The sequence below is a fragment of the Eleutherodactylus coqui genome, chromosome 6 (assembly GCF_035609145.1).
Source record: "Eleutherodactylus coqui strain aEleCoq1 chromosome 6, aEleCoq1.hap1, whole genome shotgun sequence".
Classification (NCBI taxonomy): Eukaryota; Metazoa; Chordata; class Amphibia; order Anura; family Eleutherodactylidae; genus Eleutherodactylus; species Eleutherodactylus coqui.
In genome coordinates this window covers 8107402-8129919 of record NC_089842.1, presented here as the reverse complement: position 1 = coordinate 8129919, position 22518 = coordinate 8107402, and the positions used below count along the sequence as shown (strand labels likewise).

General features: G+C 46.2%; 1 protein-coding gene across 1 annotated transcript in view; it reads left to right on the top strand.

Annotated features, from left to right (window-relative positions):
• Positions 1 to 22518, top strand: part of ABCG4 (ATP binding cassette subfamily G member 4) — a 67830-nt gene that overhangs the window by 24960 nt on the left and 20352 nt on the right. Inside the window, exons 5-12 of the mRNA XM_066606121.1 lie at positions 9523 to 9655; positions 11205 to 11255; positions 11344 to 11489; positions 12373 to 12496; positions 12584 to 12698; positions 12773 to 12903; positions 20540 to 20644; positions 21765 to 21933. Of these exons, the coding sequence (XP_066462218.1) occupies positions 9523 to 9655; positions 11205 to 11255; positions 11344 to 11489; positions 12373 to 12496; positions 12584 to 12698; positions 12773 to 12903; positions 20540 to 20644; positions 21765 to 21933 (974 nt within the window). The remainder of the gene's footprint in view (positions 1 to 9522; positions 9656 to 11204; positions 11256 to 11343; positions 11490 to 12372; positions 12497 to 12583; positions 12699 to 12772; positions 12904 to 20539; positions 20645 to 21764; positions 21934 to 22518) is intronic.

The window sequence follows — 22518 nt, the reverse complement described above, 5'->3', positions numbered from 1 at the left end:
TCCTGTTGCTGCACCCTCTCTTGTAACAACTGCTTCAGCAATTCCTTCATACTCAGAGGTTGTCTGCCTCTTCACTGGCGTCTTTGAGCTGGGACCTTCACCACTTGTGCCAGCGCATCCTCCACCATATGTGACAACACGGGGGTTAAGTATCACCACGGGGGTTACATATCACGCCAAACGGTCACTTTCCTTCTTGTTCACTTTATTCATACACAATCTTTAACCGAAACATAGATGACTGGGTCTCCAGGGCAATAATAAATGTTTGGCAACAACAAAGTCTCTTATAAACGTCCCGTCACAGTCCTTTTCAAAGTCCCCTCAGTACAAGCCTCCACAGGGTTGAAGGCAACAGCAACAACAAGTCCACTTGATTTGCACAGACCTGTGGATGTCCAGATCGCAGCTGGTCCTTAGTCTGTAGTGCCTTCAGACCCTTAGTCCAAGGGCAGGCGTACTCCAGGGGTCCTGCTGGAACCACGTAGTTCCTGGTCCATAACGTCTCTCCACTGCATACAACAGGAGTTTTCTTTCAATGGCAGTCTGGTCGCAATATAGCCTTAGTTGAAGTCTGGTCCTCCCAGACACACACCTCTCCTAGGTGTTGAGGTGAGGAGCGTCTCCCTGTCCACCTCTGGCCTTCTCAGCCACACACTCTGAGCTAACAGCCCTGCAGCTCCACTGAGCTGTCTTCCTGGCCTTCTCAGCCAGACACCCTCCTCCACTGCAGTAGGAACAAACCTTTTTATATCACTGACCACACCTGTGGGTGTTTTCCCTCTTACTTCAGGCACCAGACTGATTGTCTGTTGCCCCCTACAGGCCATCCTCTGTAGCGCACCCCTACAGTATATATATTCATGCCTTTTCAGATCTATTTCATTATGCCTAAGGAAGAATCCTGAGAGGTTGGAAAGCTCGCACTAACATCTTGTATTTTTGTTAGCCATTAAAAGATATCATATCTACAAGATTTTTTTTCTCTTGCGTAACAATCATATTTTGCTCTGCTGGCTAACACGGTACTAAACTTTTTTTCATTATAGGATAAAAAGGCTTGTTTTATTTTTCGAGGGGAGTTGAATTCCCTTACATTATGGACCATGAGGAAGGAGTAAGGGGTGCAACTGAACTTCTAGTAAACCATGGTACTGTAGCATATCATTGGGACATTGTGGTGAGGTAGATTCTGTTCATGACCTAACTAAGGGCAAAATACACAAAATTCTGAGATTCAGGCATATTGAAAACAGGTAACATAAAACAGTAAGGTGGGTTGTAAAATCCGACCGATGGTGACTGAAATCGTTTCCCAGTGATGGGTGTTCGGCAGTCATTTTAAGTGTAACTACATGCACAGCAAGGCCAGACCCGCACTGGCCTCTCATACATGCAAACTTTAGGACTTTGTTATATCTATCTGAGAAAGGGTTTAGGAATCCCTCCCCTCATATATGTTGGCTTTAATTCCAACCGTTCCCTGCAGACCATTTCTAACAGTGCCTTCTGGTCCTGGGCCTCTCCTACACCAGCAAATTGTCTGTTCCAACCTGGTTTTATTAGACCAGAGATGTTACCATGCAGTGGCTGCCAGGGCCGCGGGTGGTTGGTCGGCGCAGTGCGCGCGCTCGTGGGTCCGGGCGGCGGCGTGTGCGCGGGCGTCTGTGAGTGCAGCTTAATGCTCGAGTCCCTGTTATGAGATTCTGCTAGGAGGTGTCGCCTCCCCCTCTCCGCCCCTGGGCGGAGGCTTCTGTTTATAAGGCTGGCAATGAGGTCCATTCACTGCCAGTTATTGGTTTCTGTTTCAGTGTGCTAGCTTCCTGCCTCTGTCAGTCTCCTGCTTTCAGCTTCTGCTATTTCTGCCAGGTTATCCCATCTGCTTCGGTCTGCTGCTATTTTCTGTTGGTTTATTCACCTATCCTTCCTGTGGGTATCCTACCCTGTTCCATATTGGTACTCCAGCGTCCCTCCTTGGTCCGTAGCGAGTGTATGGACCGCCGCCCAGTTGCCCGCCTGGGGTTAGCCAGGAGTAGAGGCAAGTAGGCAGGGACAGGGGTTGCGGGTAAGTTCTAGGGCAACCCAGGCTGGTGTATCATCGGGTAGGATACCGTAACATAATAACTGGCCCTTAAAATTACCCTACGGGTTTTGTTTGGTCTCCAATGGAGACTATGAGCGTCCTTGCTAATCAGTTGCAGGAGCTAGTGGGCGTGATCGAAGACCTGTCCGGTCGTATGGTGGCCCAGGAGCAGCGGATGTTGGTGCAGGTTTCTTCTCTCTGAGGTGTTTTCTGGAGAGAGAAGCAAGTTTTTTGTTTTTCAGCAGGCATGTAAACTATATTTCCGGATGCGGCCCGGATCCTCTGGCTCTGAGTCCCAGAAGGTAGGATTGATTCTGTCCTTGCTGCGGGGTCCCCCCCAGACATGGGCCTACTCCTTACCTGAGAGTTCGGCTTGCCTGCAGTCTGTTGATTCATTTTTTCAGGAACTAGGAGGTATTTTTGATGAGCCGGACCGGGTGGGGTTAGCAGTGTCTCACCTCATGGCTTTGCGTCAGGGGCAGCAGTGTGCTGAAGACTTGCTCTAAGTTTAGACAGTATGCCGGTGAAACCTCCTGGAATGATGGCGCCCTCAAAGATGTGTTTTTGTTGGGTCTTTCTGATGCTGTCAAGGATCTAATTATTTCCCATCCCGCTCCCATAACACTTAATGAGGCGATGGTATTGGCAGTAAAAGCTGAGATCTAGAGAAAAGGAATGTCAGGCTTGTAAAACTAGGGAGTCCTGTAGATCCGTTCCCATTTCCCCCATGCCAGCTCCAGGGGCCGAGCCTATGGAAGTGGACCAGCTAAGTCCTGGGGAACAGCGACGGTTCCGGATGACTCACCATCTTTGTCTCTACTGTGGGGAAGACGGACATCGAGTAGCAACCTGTCCACGGAAGCAACGGCAACATCAGTCTGAAGCGGCGGAAGAACTACCGATCCTAGGTGATTCTCTGAAGGGTCGCATAGGATCACAGGTACTCCCTAGGTTGTTGGAGCCTTGTCAGATTGGCTTCCGGAATTTTATTCGGTCCGGTCAAGCCTATATTGATTCGGGTGCTGCAGTTAATCTGATTAATTTAAATTTTGTCAGACCTCTAATAACCGAATTTTCCATGCTGAAGCCCCCCATGCGCTTCATTGGTATTGATTCGACCCCTCTCTCCGCAGGTGTTGTTAAATGGAGGACTCCCATTCTGCAGTTCACTGTGGGTGTTCTCCATTTTGAGAATCTGTCTTTCCTAGTTATGGAAAAGATGTCTGTTGATGTGGTGCTTGGTATGCCCTGGTTGGCACTGCACAATCCCCAATTTGATTGGTCCACCTGGGAATTGATTCATTGGGGGTCATCCTGTCATAATCACCTAACTACTATAGCCATGTGGTCCGCAGATACTGTGCTTATTCCGGAATATTTGTCAGATTTTCAGGATGTATTCTCCAAAAAACTGTCTGAGGCTTTGCCTCCCTATAGGGAGTGGGACTGTGGTATTGATCTGATTCCCGACAGTCCCATCCCTAAGGGAGCCATTTTCAATTTGTCTGGGCGTGAGCACGAAGCCCTTAAGTCCTATATCTCGGAGTCTCTGGTCAAACGACATATCCGGCCGTCCAGGTCCCCTGCTGGGGCAGGTCTCTTCTTTGTTGAGAAGGACGGGACACTAAGACCTTGTGTAGATTATCGGGGCTTGAATAAAATCACAGTGAAGAACCAGTGCTTCTTGCCCCTAATTCCGGACTTGTTGAATCAGGTGGTAGGGGCCCACTGGTTCTCCAAACTGGATTTAAGGGGGGCTTACAACTTAATTCGCATTCGAAAGGGAGATGTATAGAAGACGGCGTTCAACACCCCGTTAGGGCATTTTGAATGTCTGGTCATGCCCTTCGGACTCTGTAACACCCCCGCTGTGTTTCAGGGTTTTATGAACGCAGTTTTTCACGACTTCCTGGGGGTATTTCTGGTCATATATCTTGATGACATTTTGGTGTATTTTCCTGACTGGGATTCACATGTGCGGCACCTGAGGTTGGTTCTGACCTGTTTGCACGAGTATCAACTTTTTGTCAAGTTGGAGAAATGTACATTTGGTTCTAAACAAGTATCTTTCCTTGGTTATGTGATTTCACCCACGGAGATTCAGATGAAGTCTGACAAAGTAGCAGCAATCTCCCAATGGGTCAGACCAGACAACCTTAAGGCTCTCCAGCGGTTCTTGGGTTTTGCAAATTTTTACCGCAAATTCATTAAGAATTACTCGGTTATTGCTCAACCCTTGACCGATCTGACTAAGAAGGGGGCTGACTTGGTAAAATGGTCACCTGCAGCCCTTGAGGCCTTTAGTCATCTAAAAAGGGCATTTACGACTGCCCCGGTGCTAATACAGCCGGACGCACGACTACCCTTTTTCATTGAGGTAGATGCGTCTGAGGTGGGGACAGGGGCAGTATTGTTGCAGTAAGTCAGTGGGAGATCTGGGTATAGCCCATGTGCATTCTTTTCGCAGAAGTTTAGTTCAGCAGAACGCAACTACGACGCGGGTAACCGTGAGTTACTGGTGATCAAATGGGCTTTAGAAGAGTGGCGACACCATCTTGAGGGTGCTAGAGACCCTATTACCGTGTATACTGATCACAAGAATTTGGTATATCTCGCCAATGCTAAAAGACTCACAGCTCGTCAAGCCAGGTGGGCGTTGTTCTTCACCAGGTTTAATTTCGTCATGACATATATCCCAGGAGAGAAGAACGTGAAAGCGGACGCCCTGTCATGGAGTTTCGGTGTGCCGGAAAGTGAGACTATGACCCCTGAGAATATCTTGGCACCTGGCGTGGTGGTGGCAGCTGTAGAATCTAACTTCGTCCCTCAACTACAGAATGCTCAGCAGGACGCTCCTTCAGAGGGTGCCGGAGGGCAGATGGTTTGTGCCAGAGACCTTACGTCTTAGAGTCATGGATGAATCTCACTCGTCGGTTCTCGCAGGTCATCCAGGGTTTCAGGGAACCCTCGAGCTTTGTTCCAGACACTTCTGGTGGCCAGGCATGTCTCAGGAGATTCGCGACTTTGTTAAGGGATGCTCTGTCTGTGCACGCAATAAGAGTCAGCGGCGTCCTCCGGAGGGTCCTCTGAGACTGTTACCGGTACCTTCTAGTCCATGGTCGCAGTTATCGGTAGATTTTATCACTGATCTACCAGAATCCCAGAAGTGCATCACTATCTTAGTGGTTGTAGATCGTTTCTCAAAGAGGGCACATTTTGTGGCGTTAAAGAAGCTACCGTCGGCAAAAGAGTTTGCCAAGATTTTTGTAAAAGATATAATTCGCCTACATGGGGTTCCCCAAAACATTGTATCTGATCGCGGTGTTTAGTTTGTCGGTTTTGGCGTGCCTTCTGCAGAAACCTGGGAACGTTGCTTTCCTTCTCTTCAGCATTCCACCCGCAAACTAATGGTCAGACTGAGCGGAAGAACCAGGATTTAGTGCAATATTTACGGTTGTTTGCTGGTGAAAAGGCTCATCAGTGGGCAGAGTTCCTGCCGTTGGCAGAGTTTGCACTAAACAACTTGTTCTTCCACTGGGGTATCTCCATTCTTTTGTGTATACGGTCAGCATCCTCGCTTCCTTACAGCGATCCCTACTCCATTTGTCTGTCCTGCAGCTGATGTCGCCAAAGATACGCTGCAGGGAGTATGTAAAGAGGTACAGAAAAACTTGGAAGCAACGGGGGTTCACATGCAGTTGCATAGTGGGATGAGTCTGTCTGTATCTAAGCCTTACAGGGTGGGACAGAAGGTATACCTGTCTTCTAAAAATCTCAAATTAAGGGTCCCATCTTTGAAGCTGGCACCGCGTTATGTGGTTCCCTTTGTCATCACACGTGTGGTGAACCTGCTCGCCTATGAACTGGGCTTGCCAGCTACATGGAGGGTTCACAGGGCGTTCCATAAGTCTATATTGAAACCTTTTGTCCCTTCAGTGATAGGGCAACCCAGGCTGGCGTATCATCGGGTAGGATACCGTAACAAGAGAATCTTGTTTCTCGCTGTCTGAGGGTCCATTAGATGCTTTTTGGCAAACTCCATGTGACTTTCATGTGTCTTACTGAAGAGGCTTCTTTCTGGCCCCTCCGCCATAAAGCCCAGATTAGTGAAGTGCTGTAGTGATGGTTGACCTTCTGGACATTTCTCCCATCTGCACACAGGATCTTTGGAGCTCAGCCAGACTGACCGCTGGGTTATTGGTCACCTGTCTTACCAAGGCCCTTCTACCCCTTAGTTTGGTGGGTCGGCGGCTCTAAGAAGAGTCCTGATTGTTCTTCCATGTAAGAATTATGGGGGCTGCTGGGCTCTTGGGAACTTTCAGTGCAGCAGAAATTTTTTTGTAGCTTCTCCAGATCTGTGCATCCACACAATCCTGTCTCTGAGCTCTACAGGAGTTCTCTCCTCCTCATGGCTTGGTTTTGGCTCTGATATGCATTGTGAGCTGTGAGACCTTGTATAGACAGGAGGGGGAGGGTCTTTTAAAATGATGTCCAATCAACTGAATTAACTCCAATCAAGTAGAAGCATCTCAAAGATGATCAAGTGAAATGAGAGGCTCCCAGAGCTCAACTGCAAGTGTCATACCAAAGGGTACAAAAAGTTTTTATTTTTAGAAAATTACAAAAACTGTCTACCTTTTGTTGTCCCTTTGTCACTATGCAGTGTTGAATGCAGAAGGATGCGGAAAAACTGGAAACCTTTTTCAAAAGATTGCAAAATCTATAAAAAGTTAAAGGGTCACAAGACTTTCCGGGCTTCCTGTATTCCTGGAGTTGGACACGTTTTTTTGGTTCTCAAGTCAATGGTTTTAAAATATAGCCCACTGCCCGGACCCTGGGATTCAGCAGAGGAGGTTTGCGGTGGTTTTGTTATGCTTTTTCCAAAATATTCTCTAATATTCTACTAGCAAACGTGCTGATATATTCCATGTGATGGAGCAACCCGTGTGCGCTGTGCCGTACTGCAGAGGAGTTGATATGAAGTTGCTCACAAGCACTACACAGAAATCAATTTTTCTCCCTTCTACATCATGTCCTCCTGCTATTCTCACACAGCAAATAGAACCTGCGGGCACATGCGGCCGGCCTAAATATAGAGCCGTGGATCCTACTGGTGAAGAGAAAATGTTATTTTTAACTCCTAAAATACTGCGTAATCTTGTAGAGACCTGTTATAGCGGATTGTAAGTGGTGAACATACTGGAATCAGCGCGGGTTGGAGAGTCTGTTTAACTGCATGTTGCCTAATAAAAGTCACTCAAACAGATCCAAAGTGATGGGAACAAATGTCTCCCCAGGGTTTTTCTCATTGTATATGTTTTATAGCAACTGTCACAGGGAGGCATTCTAACATCACTCATCTGCATAGCTTTTTTTCAGGAAGCATTACATGGTGTGTAGTTGCAATGAACCCCCCCACCCCCCTGCATTATAAATTCGATTTATTTGCCAAATTTACAAACTTTCAGCTATTTGCAGAAAAATAATCAAACAAGAACAATGTAAATGGCTGAACACAACTAAAAGCGGAGCGGTTTCTCCAAATTCACCACAAGGTGCCCCTTTTACTGACTCCTGCAGTCTCAGAATTACCTCCCATTGCAAGGGTCTTCAGAGCGTCCTTAGAGCCCCTTCTGCTGTTCTGACTGGCAGCAGACGTTATGTACAGCCAGACAGCAGCTTCTGCCAGCGGTCCTGAGGAGTCTTACCCCGTTCCTCATGTACAACAGCCTCCTGGTCACTAGTATCCTTGGGTTTGTGCTGCAGTCGCCTTCTTCACCCACCAAAGATTTTCTATGGGGTTCAGGTCAAGGCTGTGAAGGCCTAAAGACTTGGTGGACTCTGAGGTCTGCTTGTGATCACTGTCCTGCTGGAAGATCCAATGACGTCCAAGCTTCAGCTTCCGCACAGAGGACATGACGTTCTCTACTGGGATTTCCTGATACGTGATGGAATTTATCTTGTCCTCCTCACACTGCAGGTTTCCAGCCACAGAGTATCACTGAGCCACCACCATGCTTCACTGTAGGCAGAGGGTCTATCCAGCGTCTACTTCATTCTTCCTCCTCCAGACGTACTGCTGATCCAGAGGCCCGAAAAGTTCCAGTTTTGTTTCATTGTTTCGCAGAACAGAATCCCAAAACTTCAGTGGTTATTTATATGGTTTTGCGCATATCAGAGATGACTTTTCTTGTGCTTTTGGGTCAGAAGGGATGACGTCTTGGAGTTTGGCCTTGAAGACCTTCAGTGTTTAGTATGCAAACTAGTGTGCAAATGGAAACCTCAGTGCCCGTTGCTACCAGATTTTGCTCCAGGTCTTTTGCAGTCACTGGAGGGTTTTTTACTATCAGCCTCCTAAGGAATCTGGTGGCAGCCGGTGATAGCGCCCTCTTTCTGCCATGTCCAGTTAGTGCAGCCAGTGTTCCTGTAACTTTAAACTTGTGAACTGCTTCCAGCTGTAGCTGTAGAAACACTCAGGGCCTTTGTATCTTTTTGTATCCTTTTCCTTGTTTCTATATGGCAATGATCACTTCTCCTAACTATTTGGACCGCTCTCTCAACTTAGCCATATTTCTAACATGCAATCAAACGTCACAGTCAGCAAAGCCCTCGCCAGTCCAGGTATTTGATGTGTTTTATCTAAATCACACCTGATGCAACTAATGAAGCCCTTGATTAGTTGTATCAGGTGCACTTGAGAACACACCTGATTTGCAAATGTGTTCTTACAATGGATACTACTAAGGGGGTTGAATGATTCTGAGACTGTCGCCATTAAAAGTGGCATTTTGTGGTAAATTTGGGGAAACTATTAAAATTGTTCTTGTTTGAGTGTTTTTTGAAAACAGCTAAAAGTTTGTAAATTTGACAAATAAACTTTATTTGCATAGGGGATGAATATATTTGATTGCAAATGTATTCCAACACAGAGCATTTTCAAAATTAAGTAAATTGTACGGCATAATTTTTATGCCATACACCTAATTATGGTAAACTATGGAGAAAATAACGCTAATTGATTTATCCTCATTACAGCATACAGCAGGAAAGTTAAAATAAAAAACAAGGCAAACAAAAAACATTTCTCACTTTTTCACTTACCCCTATTGCCCCAATTGCCCAGCAGGTCCTTAGTTTCCCACAGTGATGACATACCACACTTGCGCATGACTGCTACAGCCAATCACTCATGCTGTACATGTAGGCATCGCCACTGGGGCCAGTGATTGCCTGCAGCAGTTACATGCATGTACGGCTGCAGGGAGTAAACAGATACGTTAGATATCCAGTGCAGCAACATTGAAGTGACGAGGATTAAACAGGTGAGTTTAGGGGTTTGTTTCCTTTTATTGTAGCAAATTTCCTGCTCTTTTAGATTCCGGATATCCCATTTAAATATGTTAAAATGATGTCATGTTGCCCCTCTTTTCTCCTAACAGGGACAGCGGAATGACGGGAGAGATTCTGGTAAATGGAAAACAGAGGGAGCTAAGAACGTTTCGGAAGATGTCATGCTATATCATGCAGGACGACATGCTGCTGCCGCACCTGACTGTCAAGGAAGCCATGATGGTGAGAATACCGATATCATAGGGCTGCTCTTGTCTACCGCTGCAGCCCCAATCACTGGGTGCAGGTCTTATCACATCAGTCCTATTGGGGTTTCACACCCACTGGCGTTTTTTTTTCTCTTGAGCTGCGAGATTGAGTGAAAACACTCGCCTCGCAGCGCAATAAAAACAATGTGATATCGCCAGTGTTTTCAATGGGGCCAGCAGCAGCACTAGCCCCATTGAAAACATAGGGAGATATTGCGGACTTCTGCCAATTTTTTTTGGCATTTTTTTATTCCTGTTTTGGGGAAGCGAGATGATTAGAAAACGGCTATTTTGGCTTTTTTTCTTAGGTTTTAAATTGAATTTACCATGTTGGATAAATAATGTAATGTTTTATAATATGGGTTGTTTTGGATATGGTGATACCAATTATATGTAGTTTCTTATGTTCTTTATATTTTTTAATATTTAAAGCCTTGTACAAGGGGAAAAAGATTTTAATTTTCTTTTCTGTAAACCGTTCAGGTGCCACATTCAGCAATGAATGCAGCATCTGCAGGGTTAAACGGTGTAGAGGAATGATTGTAGAGTCCTCAGCATTTCACTCCAGCATTTACTGGGAAAACCCCTCACATGTGACAATCAGAGAGCAAATATGGTCTCTGATTGAAGAAGAAAAATGCATGTCCCCTTCCTTTGAGACAGGGAGATACACAGGAGGATCTCACAGCTTCTCTGCTGCGGCATAATATATTACCATGGCGATCATAGCTGTTATGGTTCAAATCTCCTACAGGGGTATAAAAAGAGTAAAAAAAATAAATCAAGCCCTGAGATAGCTCCGACCATTGAAATATGGAAAAGTTATGGGACTTTGAATGCGGCGATATAAAAATAATAATAATTTCCAAAAAATTTTTTTTTTTTTATTGTGAAATAGTGGAAAAACCTAAAAAAATTATAATATTTTTAGAATCGTCGTAATCATATTGGCCTGTAATAAAATTTATGATGTGATTTGTGCTGTATGGTTAAAGCTGTAAAAAAAAAACAATAGCGGAATTGATGTGTTTTCTCTCCATGTTCTAAAAAAAAAGTTTTACAATACATTATATGTACCCAAAAAATTGTACTAATAAAAACTGCAGCTCGCCACACAAACAACGAGCCCTCATACAGCCAAGTCGACGCAAAACTAAAAAAGTTATGGCTTTTGAAAGGTTGAGAGGAAAATCCCCAAAAATCGTGGCATCCTTGTGGTCAAAATAAGCGTGTCCTTAAGGGGTTAAAGTAGAACGAGATCTATTTACGAACAGCGCTCGGCCTAAACTACTGGGGGCGTTAAACAGCTGTCTACAGATGGGTGTCTTCTCTTTTTACAGCAGTCTCTGGTTTGGCAGGTAATTTTCTTCTCTTTGGGGGGGATCTAATTTACATACTTTTTTCCCATGGAGCATTGCCAGATGCAAGTTTCCATGCATTGCTGGATCTCTTCAATCCAAAACTGTATCCTGGTAAGGCTGCTGATGCTTTATGAATAACATGTGCTCTTTGTGTTCATGCAGGTCTCTGCCAACCTGAAACTCAATGAGAAGATGGATGTGAAGAGAAAACTGGTGAGCAGCTAGAAGGTCATGTGCCATCAGCACCATCTAGTCTATGCTTTCTGTCATCACATATTTCGGTACTTGTCTTATTCTACAGGTGAATGAGATCCTGACGGCGCTCGGCCTGCTTGAATGCGCCGGAACTCGTACATTGTGCCTCTCTGGAGGGCAGCGGAAGCGTTTAGCGATCGCCCTGGAACTCGTCAATAATCCGCCTGTCATGTTCTTCGATGAACCTACGAGGTAAAAGACGTCCCTAAACGTACGTTCTGATATAAAATCTACTACCGTGGTTACTATATTAAATCACCAGAAATCAAGGTTGTAAAGGACCAGAAATTGGTCAGCTGTGGGGAAATGAAGATTCAAATATAGTGTTTAAGTTTACCCTAAAAATTGACTCCCTTCTTGCTTAGATAAGGCAGTAGAGCTTCCAACTAATTCTAAACTGAATGTCCCCTTTATTAGAGCCCCATGTCCTTTATTAGATCCCCTAGTCCTTTATTAGGGATCCCGGCTCTTTCATTAGAGCCCCTAGTCCTTTATTAGAGACCCTGACTCCTTCATTAGAGCTTCTAGTCCTTTATTAGAGCTCCTAGTCCTTCATTAGAGCTTCTAGTCCTTTATTAGGGACCCCGGCTCCTTCATTAGATCCCCTAGTCCTTTATTAGGGACCCTGACTCCTTCATTAGAGCCCCTAGTCGTTTATTAGAGACCCTGACTCCTTCATTAGAGCTCCTAGTCCTTTATTAGAGCTCCTAGTCCTTCATTAGAGCTTCTAGTCCTTTATTAGGGACCCCGGCTCCTTCATTAGATCCCCTAGTCCTTTATTAGGGACCCTGACTCCTTCATTAGAGCCCCTAGTCGTTTATTAGAGACCCTTACTCCTTTATTAGAGCTCCTAGTCCTTTATTAGAGCTCCTAGTCCTTCATTAGAGCTCCCAGCCCTCTCACAATTGGCGCTTCAATTTTTAACCCCTTTTTGCCTATGTAATTTTTAAATTCCCAGTAATCGCCTTCAACACAACAGAAACAACTGAAAAGTCAAGTTAAACTTTGCTGAAAGTGTCCATTCCAGTTTACTATACCTATAAGTTAGCCATATACATATTTTTGTTCTTTGCAGTGGTCTGGACAGCGCATCTTGTTTCCAGGTGGTCTCACTGCTGAACTCTTTGGCTCAAGGCGGTCGCACTATCATCTGCACCATTCACCAACCAAGCGCCAAACTGTTTGAGATGTTTGACAAGGTCTGCAGTGCATCATATTCTATAGTTTTACCCCTGCGGCCTGTTACTTATGTATGACAAGAACTTTGTGCTTTCCTCTGCCCTCAGCTTTACATTCTCAGTCAGGGTCAGTGCATCTACCGGGGGTCCGTCACCCACCTCATCCCATATCTGAAGAGCCTGGGATTACACTGTCCAACGTACCACAATCCTGCAGATTTCAGTGAGTGACGCACAGAAATACTTCTCTATTTTCCATTTCTTGCTGCAATTTGTTCTTTCTTTCTGCCTACATAGTTATTGAAATCGCATCCGGGGAGTATGGAGACCTGAACCCGGTGCTATTCCAGGCGGTGGAAGATGGACTGTGCCCCATTAGTAGGGAAAAAAGCAAGACAACCCTAAGAGAGCTGGACCTCTGCCCGCTGGTAAGTACCCGTGCTTGGTAAGGTTGGTACCATAAGGATTCCTGCAGACCATATATCTGCATCATATATGACTCAACAGTCTATGGCTATACAGGGTGTCCACAGAAATACCTATCCAGGCACAAAATACATCTTTCTAGCATTGCAAGAGGGTCCGTGTGGGTGCGAAGCTGCTTATTCCAGTGCTAAAATAACTGAAAGGACTCAATTTAGGATGAACTGGTGTTATAATGCATTTATTCATTGGGGGCAATTAAAAAATACCACAAATGAATTAAATGGGTATTCCGGGCTCCTTTTATTGATGACATATCCACTGGATAGATCATCAGTGGTTGATGGGGGTTTGTCTCTGTCGCTAGGGACCCCCATCCATCGCCTGATCATCCTGCCCTCTGTCAGTACAGCGGACAGGACAAGCGTCGGTGGTCAGAGGAAGCGCCAGCTTCACTTCCATTGAAAACATTGAGACTTCCTGGGAATGGGAATGAAACCAGTCCTTCCCCTGAACCTGATCCGTTGCTATCTCCAGCATGCTGATCATGCAGAGGATGCAGAACGGTGATTTGACTCTTCACCATGACGAACCGCTGTTCCTTCAGCACATCTTATGGAGTGATGAGGCTTTGCTAACCTCGGATGGAGTATATAACCGCACAATGTGGCCTACTGGGCAGAGTATGCTCCACGATGCACTTGATAAGGCAATCACAAAGGTGTTTAGTCCTAAACGCCTGGTGTGGAATTTGGGGTGAGAAGCTCCTTGGTCCTGTTTCCATTGAGGTCCCCCTGAATGATTACTCATAATTGAGCATTCTAAAACAGGGCGGTGATGACTGATGACTTACGGTTGGCACAACATCAATGGGTTTGGTTCCAGCAGGTTGATGCTCTACCTCCTCCCCAGAGAGACGTGCATCAGTGCCTTACAGCTCAGTTTAGAACCCGTTGGATTGGACAAGACGGTCCTGTTTCTTGGCCACCACATTTCCCAAACTTGGACCCCCGGGATTTCTTCCTGTAGGGTCACCTCAAGGCAGTTTTCTATCATGGGTAACCAGCAGCTCCTCATGATGTTGGCAACCTAGAGAGATGAATACGAATGGCCTCTATAATCGTGTACATCTTTGTATAGTATTTCTGCTGACTAACTCCATTTGCAGCATTCTGTTGTGGTCTAGCTAGTCCTCCGGCTCCTTTTTGGTCTTCTATGATGGCTACAGACTACCTGATGTACACCTTGCATTGGTGGTGTCTCAATGCTCTACAGCTGCTCTCCGACTGGCCTGCACTGCTTATTTGATCAAGGCAGGAAAACCCTAAAGCAGCATGAAGTGTTTCAGACTACGACTACATATCAGGCACTGCGCTGTGGTCATCTTAGAAGGCCAGATAAGGCCCAGGAACTTCTCGATCTGCAGCAGGATACTGGAAGGGGAGTCTGTTAATATTACTACTCCCCTCCAGTCTCAGGAGAGATTTTGCCTCCCGGACTGTAGCACCGTTTTCAGGGTCATTGCTGGAAGTCCAGGCAACGTGACACCATGTGATCAGCGTATCATTGTGGGACCCGGAGAACCACTTCTGGTTTCCACTATTTTCCAGTTGACCGGATGACTACATAATTATTTTATGTTGACCTGAGCTCTGCATCTACATGGAGAGATGGGAAGGGCACATGGAGCAGCCACCAGGGGGAACAAGCCACAGCCGAAATCCACACCGGTCAGCACGTTGGTGCAGTTTGTACATTAATGTGTTAGTGAACGGTTGTGACCATCAAAAGGGCTTTTTCCACTGAAGATATTCACCATCTATCTACAGGGTAGGGGATTAATGTCTGATTGCTGGGGATCTGACCACTGGAACAGCCAGACATTAAGGAAAATGACGCACCCGAATGCCCCACGTGAAAGGAGCGATCGTATGCATGTGTGACCTCTGCTCCATTCACTTCCATGGAGCTGAGGGAGGTTGCCCACCATCCATCTGCACAATAGAAGTGAATGGGTCATGCATGCACATCATTCCTACATTCACATGTGGCACTCCGGTGATCTTGGGGTCCCATTAATAAATACACCCTTTAAGGGTTTTTCTCACTGAAGACATTTGTCACCTATCCTGTGGATCTGGAAAATAAAACTGCAGCTTTTTTTATCGCAGCGAGGCTTGAGTGAAAACATCGTTAATGACAATGAAACCATTGAAAATCATTGGTTTCATTATCATGCATTTTCACTAACTCTCACATCGCTAGATAACCTATTGCTAGTGGGTATGAGCCCTAAGGGTTTGTGCCACGATGCATAATGAGCTGAAAATGCAGGGCGAGTCCCGCTCTCCGCACCCCTGGTAATCAATTGATTTTGCTAGGTAAAGCTGTGGTCAGCCTGGCAGTTCATTCACAGCAGAAGGTCCGTCGCAACGGGAGCCGCTCTTACTGAGCCGTTCTCCATCCTTGGATACAGAGGGGGTCCTGAGTAGGGGACCCCTCTATGACGGTCATATGCCCTATTAAGCAATATGAACTAGGGATGCCATCTTGGCACAACTTCTTTAAAGGGATTACTGCACCTCCTGTTAAAGGGGTTGTCCCGCGGCAGCAAGTGGGGGTATACACTTCTGTATGGCCATATTAATGCACTTTGTAATATACATCGTGCATTAATTATGAGCCATACAGAAGTTATTCACTTACCTGCTCCGTTGCTAGCGTCCTCGTCTCCATGGTGCCGTCTAATTTCAGCGTCTAATCGCCTGATTAGACGCGCTTGCGCAGTCCGGTCTTCTCCCTTCTGAATGGGGCCACTCGTACTGGAGACCTGCTCCTCGTAGCTCCGCCCCGTCACGTGTGCCGATTCCAGCCAATCAGGAGGCTGGAATCGGCAATGGAACGCACAGAGCCCATGGTGCACCATGGGAGAAGACCTGCGGTCCACCGTGGGTGAAGATCCCGGCGGCCATCTTCGCAAGGTAAGTAAGAAGTCACCGGAGCGCGGGGATTCGGGTAAGTACTATCCGTTTTTTTTTAAACCCCTGCATCGGGTTTGTCTCGCACCGAACGGGGGGGCTATTGAAAAAAAAAAAACCCCTTTCGGCGCGGGACAACCCCTTTAACCCTTTCTATAAATACCTTATAGAGGTGTGGGTTGGGTTTGAAGTGGGCTTAGGAGCCGAGATCGCAGCATACCTGGCGGGTGCCAGCTGGCTGAAACAACTAGCGCACGTTGCAAACAGCCGCAATCAGAGCTATTCCTGCCTGCCGTATGAAGCTGTCAGACAAATAAGGGACCCCATGATGCGATCACAGGGTGCAAATGGTTGCAATGGCCGTCCTGGACCTAGTGAAGGCTCCCAGGGCCGCCATGTATTTAACCTTGTGACCTGTGATAGAGTATAATCTGTAAATATAAGAAAAATACTGAAACACTGAAGTCACAGTATAGCCAAAGGGAACTAAAAAATGTGAGATTTAGCCCGGCTTCCCACTTCCGGCAGGAAAATCGCGAGAGATCTGTGCGCTGCTAGATGCACAAATTTTGCACGAATATAAACCCCAATCTTTTGAATGGGTCAAACACATGAGCGATGCGATGCGAGATACAAATGATGGCATGTTTTATCTTGCTGCTTGCTCTCGCATCGCAGCGCCCATTGTTTTCATTGGGGCTGGCGGCAGCAGCGCACAACATGCTCCGCTGCAGCTGTCAGCCATGGCGGAGGAGAGCTTCTTCCCTGAAGTGGTGCAAGGCTGTTCTGACATGAAAACGCCTCGCATTCTCGAGGAATTCACATGGTGGGGATGGCGATATAGGGGCGGGATTCAGTTGGCATCATATCGCGCTCGCCTGTGGGAAGTTGGTTTAAGTTAAATAAAATTTTTGAAAATAAATAATATATAAAAATATTACAAATTCAGCCCCCTTTCCCATTTTTCAAGAAAGCAATCTAAAAAATAAATGTAATTTGTATCACCACTTCCAAAAAGGCTCAAACTATCACATTATTTATCTCTATCTCACAATGTAAAAAAAGCCAAAAAAACAGATTTGGGTTTTTTTGTGGTCACACATCTCCCAATAAAAATTCAATAAAAAGCGACCAAAAAAATAGAATAAAAAGTGGCCAAAAAGTTGTATGCACCCGTAAATAGCGGCAATAAAAACGACAGCTCGTCCCGCAAGAGCCCTCCGTGTGCCCTTCAATGTGCTGGACACCGCACCGTGACATGGGCTGTTCTCTTCCGAAAATTGCACAAGAATAGGACTGCTGTGATCTTTTTTACTAAAACTATCAATCCGAGTAAAAAAAAAGTTAATGTGTTTACGCCCTTTCAAATGAATGGCCGCTATTTCCGTCCAACTTTTGTACCGATTTTTCAGTAACAAAACTGGGTAAGTAGCCTTAGCTACATTGATATACAGCACTAACGTGCCCTTAACCACTTCACAACCGCCTCAATCCCTTCCTGTGCCCCATCAGCAGCCTCCACAATACTATCGGGGGTGCTGATGGGCCCAGACAGCAGCCTGGAGTCTACTGGCTGCTCCCAGGGCTGCCATGCAGAGATGCCCATGGCAGGGCTTGATAGGCAACATCAAAAATTGCTATATACTGCAGTATTAAGGTATAGAGTACAAGTGATCAAATGATCACAAACTGATACACAACTTGTGATCAAAAGTTTAAAAAAAAAAAATTATTCTCCAAAAAATTTAAACAATTACAAAACCTTACATATTTGGTATTCCGATTTGCGCAAAAGTCCAGACCTTTAACCCCTTCCCACCCCAGGGCGTAAGTTTACGTCCTGGCAGCAGAGTACTTCCTGCAACAGGGTGTAAACTTATGTCCTGGGGATAATGCGAGATCACTTATGATCTCAGGCTATCCCACAGCGCGAGCCGGCTGTCAGTCATAGCCGTCCTCCTGCTACAATAGCGGGGGTGCATCGGAGATGCCCCCCCGGCTGTTAACCGCTTCCCTGCCGTGATCTATGTAGATCGCGGCATGGGGAGGGTTCACAGAGGGAGTGCGCTCCCTCTGTGAAGTTGCCGGGCTCTCGCGATATAATCGCAGAGAGCCCGGCCTGTTGCCATGGCAACAGGACGCCAGACAGGTTCAATCCCCACATGATTCAGGTAGCCGGCTCAAGGTTTATTAAGCCTTTTACCCTTCCGAGGTCGGTAAAATGAGCACCCAGCTTGGTGGAAGGTAATAAATCAATTACCTGAAAGCGCTGTGGAATAAGTTGGTGCTATACAAATAACAAGTGCCTTAACATGAAAGAAAACAAGGATCAGCGCCTACTCACACAAAACGATTTTCAAAAAACGTGAGATACTTTTGAGTACTCACCTGGTGCTCGGCCAAAACTCCTACCCAGGAGATTGACCGGCACCTTGTATCCGAGCTGGCTTGTAGCGTCCCTGGAGTCTCGAATCCGATCACCGGAGAGCGTCTCTGGGGTTACAGCCGTGATCGGGCTGTTTGCATAACCTCTCGTGTTCAAAAGAAAAATTTCCCCCGCGCTCGTGGGTTCCAGCAACAATAAAGGACAAAATGTCCGTAGATAACTTTAAATGATTTATTCCTTCGTTGCTACGCGTTTCTGCGAAGAGAGCGGGTTATCCCGCAGAAACGCGTAGCAACGAAGGAATAAATCATTTAAAGTTATCTACGGACATTTTGTCCTTTATTGTTGCTGGAACCCACGAGCGCGGGGGAAATTTTTCTTTTGAACACGAGAAGTACCTTAACATAATTTAGAAGAGCGATCTCAGATTAACCAGTAGAGGTCAGACTAGACCCATGAATGCATCCTCCCGTGTAAGCACTTCCCAACCCCTTAACTGCAGGAGGTTCCAACATGACCTCCTTGCACTTCCATCCACTCCTTTGAAATCCTCTGCATGCTCCATCTCTTCCCCTTCTCGGTCATGCACAGTAAGCCTAGATGTCTGACGCCCGGCCTCACATTGGCATGGCACTTGCGATCCAACTATGGCAGAGCTAAGAATCAGAAGAGACAGGTGTAAAACGGGATTTCAAAGATGCTGTCTGCCAAGAGGGAGGGGGTTTGTTCAGAGGAGTAAGTCCGTGACTTAAGATACCATGAAGACCGCCCAGATGTTTAATTAGCCTACAGTATACAACAAAAGTAAGTTTTATGTAGTGCTGGACCATCGATCAAGTACCAGATTTACTTTAAAGGGGTATTCCGGAATGGGAGGCAGATATTGGTCCCATAGAGGACTCACATTGGGATGAAATCCTGCAGATGACGCCTAAGTTGTCCCTAAGCGAATCACATAGACTGTCACAAATATATTGAGTCGATACTGGAGGGAGGTCCACTCTGTGACTAAGGCCGCCTGCAGATGGATGGGTCGGATCCGGCGGCAAGGATTCTCGCCGCGGGACCCGACCCGCGCACCTCCAGGGACCAGTGCGTACTCACCCGCGCCCCGCAGCTCCGGCTCTTGCATGTACCGGGCAGCCGACGCATGTGCAGACCGGAGCCGTCGGCGGGTGAGTGACATTTCTGTGCGGGGCTCTGCGAGCCCCACACAGAAATAGGACAAGCCGCTGTCTGTTTGCCACGCGAGATTTCGCGCGGCCAAACCGTGGACGTCTGCATAGGATTGTGTTTGTTAACGCAATCCTATGCAGGCTTCCAGCGGCGGAATTTCCGCCCGTGTGCAGGGGGCCTATCACAGTATACATAATAAATCTGGAGTTTACGCCATTAGTTTGTATCCTAGGGTATATATGTGATCTACCAGTGGAGGAGCATGGACAACTAGTGGTAGCGAGATTCTTACATATAGACTCATATAAACTGATATTGCAGCACTGGCTGGATGCACCCTCCTACATTGAGGGAATTTAAGGATAAAGTCAACCGAGTCTTACCATGGGAAAAAGGCTTATTCCTTAAATCTAAAGCAGGACACAAATACAGTAAGATGCGGTCCAACTGGTTGGATTTGGCACAACTGAACTTGCACATTAGGTAAAGTGAGTGTACAAGGAAAGCGATACATAATGTATATCCCAGCCACAAGAGAGCAAAGCAGTGCCCCATGAAATAACCATAAGGATGTATCTAAATGTATCGGGTTATAACGTTTGCTATTGTAGTTGTACATTATATTGTAATATAGTTGCCGTCTGTGTGGGGGATGGGTAAGGAACGATATTCACTGAACTGTGGATTAAGTTTATTGAAAGTACAATTGACTAATCTCAAAGGGACACGTTAGGCCTCCTGCACACTTGCGTTTTTTCTCGCATGTTTTTTCACGCAATTTTGCCGCGTTTTTTTTAATATGAAAGTCAATAGGACCTTCTAATGTTAAAAATGCATTGTGGGAGATGTAGTTCTTCCGTCCATTTTAAATAACTTTGGAAATCTGAAGTTGTCTGGAACACGACGGTGGTGCAGGTCAGCAAAAAAAATGTCCTGGAGCTCAGTGTGAGGATTTACACGGGTCTTTCGAATAATTGGAAATCTTAGGAAACTTTTGCCCATTCTCCGGAATTCTTCTTTAACATTTCACTTTCCTTCCCTCCACAATTGTCTTCATTGTGTCTCTGTGCTAAACCTATGCTTAGTCCTTTCCTCTTCCAGCAGGACGTCTCTGGCCACGTTGAGAGCCATACTTTTGCAACAAGCTCCATGAACCAGTTCCGCATCCTCTTCAAGCGCACATTCATCTCCATCCTGAGAGATACGGTATGTTAAAAGAAGGCGGTCAGCATGAAATAAATGGGGCTTAAAGGGGTTGTGCCAAGAGCACAAGCCATGTTCATATCCCTATTAGGGCTCAGTAAGAATGGCTGCTGTTGTGGTGGACCTTGTGTGGGTCTGTTATTAGAGGGCGGCCATTCATCTCAATGGTTGTTCTCTAGCGCTACATTTCCTTTGCAGCAGCTGCTACAGGAAAAAGGATTGGACAGCCATGGCTTCCCCAAGCAAAATCAGCTGATTGCCAATGGTGCCGAGGGCTGGACCCGGGATGATGAGCTAGTCTCACCAGGTCCTGCATTAAGGGAATGGTTGTGTATGTTGCCACAACCCCTTTAAAGTGATATTTCGGAGACTGTACATTATTTCAAGTTTTCACCCATACATTGGATAAGCGAAAGCTGATAGATCAGTGGGGGTCCAACAGCTGGGACCCCCACCAATACCGAACACGGGGCTCCTGTTTCTCCGTTCCTCCTCATTGTGGTCCAGAGCGAGGTGATTGCACAGAATGGTAGTTGCGCATGCGCAGTGCTGCTCCACTCATGATCAGCAGGACTGCCGGAGATAGTTGAGTCGGCTATTTCCAACAGTCCTAATGAAATGAATGAAGCAGCGGCCGCGCATTCCGTCTTCATTCCATCTGATGTCACCAAGAAATGAGGCACAATGAGGCAACAGGACTCCTGTTCTCGGGATCAGTGGGGGTCCCAGTGGTAGGACCCCCACAGATCTATCAGTTTTCACCTATCCAGTGATCCGGTGAAAACATGAAAAATGTACCGTCTCCGGAATACCCGGGAAAAAACAAGCATCCGGGGATAGAATGAAAGGCCTGCCGTAGATACTGAGGGTAGATGCACTATTTTCTGTTGCGTATTGATACGGTTCCTGTCCTGATTTGTATAATGTGATGCTTTCTTTTTGTGTTGTTTGTCTCGATCCCTCGTTGGCCATGAACCTTTCTTTTAATTGTTCCCATGTTTTCCACCCAATAAGTCTGTTTGTATCACATGACGCTGCCTGTTCTGTTCTTCTTACAGGCAACACGTTCTCTCTATATGGGGGCATTACATGTGATGTTGCTTGTACTTTCCCACCCTCCCAGGTCCTGACTCACCTACGTTTCATGTCTCACCTGTGTATCGGGGTTCTGATCGGGCTGCTGTACCTGCACATTGGTGACGATGCCAGCAAAGTATTCAATAACACGGGCTTCCTCTTCTTCTCCATGCTCTTTCTTATGTTTGCAGCTCTTATGCCAACTGTGTTGACCTGTAAGAGCAACGACTATTCAGTCAACTGATTCTTATTGGTATTAAGATTCTAGTTATAAGTCTTAAAGGAGTTTTCCAAAGAACAGAGAAGATTTATTACCTCCACCGATGACTGGCAATGGGGTCCTGAGTCGGTGGTGAGGAAGGAGTTTGTATGGAGTGGCGGTTGGGCTGTCAGTTTAACCCCTGTGTGTCGCAGGTAGGCTGTAAACAGTCATCTACAACACATGCTGTGTAAGGAGCGGACTTGGGAGCCTCAACCATTCACAGCGGGTATCAGTAGTCTCTGACAGCTGACTGCAACAGCCGGGATCAAAGACATACATCTTTAAATGCCGTCGTTCAGGCGTCATGGCAGCTTGGGGACTTCTGAAGACTGCCATGATCATTTGCCTATTAACGATGCACCAGTGGCCTATGGCTTGTCTTTAATAGGCAGCCTGTTAAAATACAATGTATTACAATACCATAGTATTGCATTACACTGCATAAGCGATCAAACGATTGCACGTTCACGCCCTGTATTGTCAAAATAAAAAATATCAAATGTAGAATAAACCCCTTTTCCCAGTCATTGCATATGAA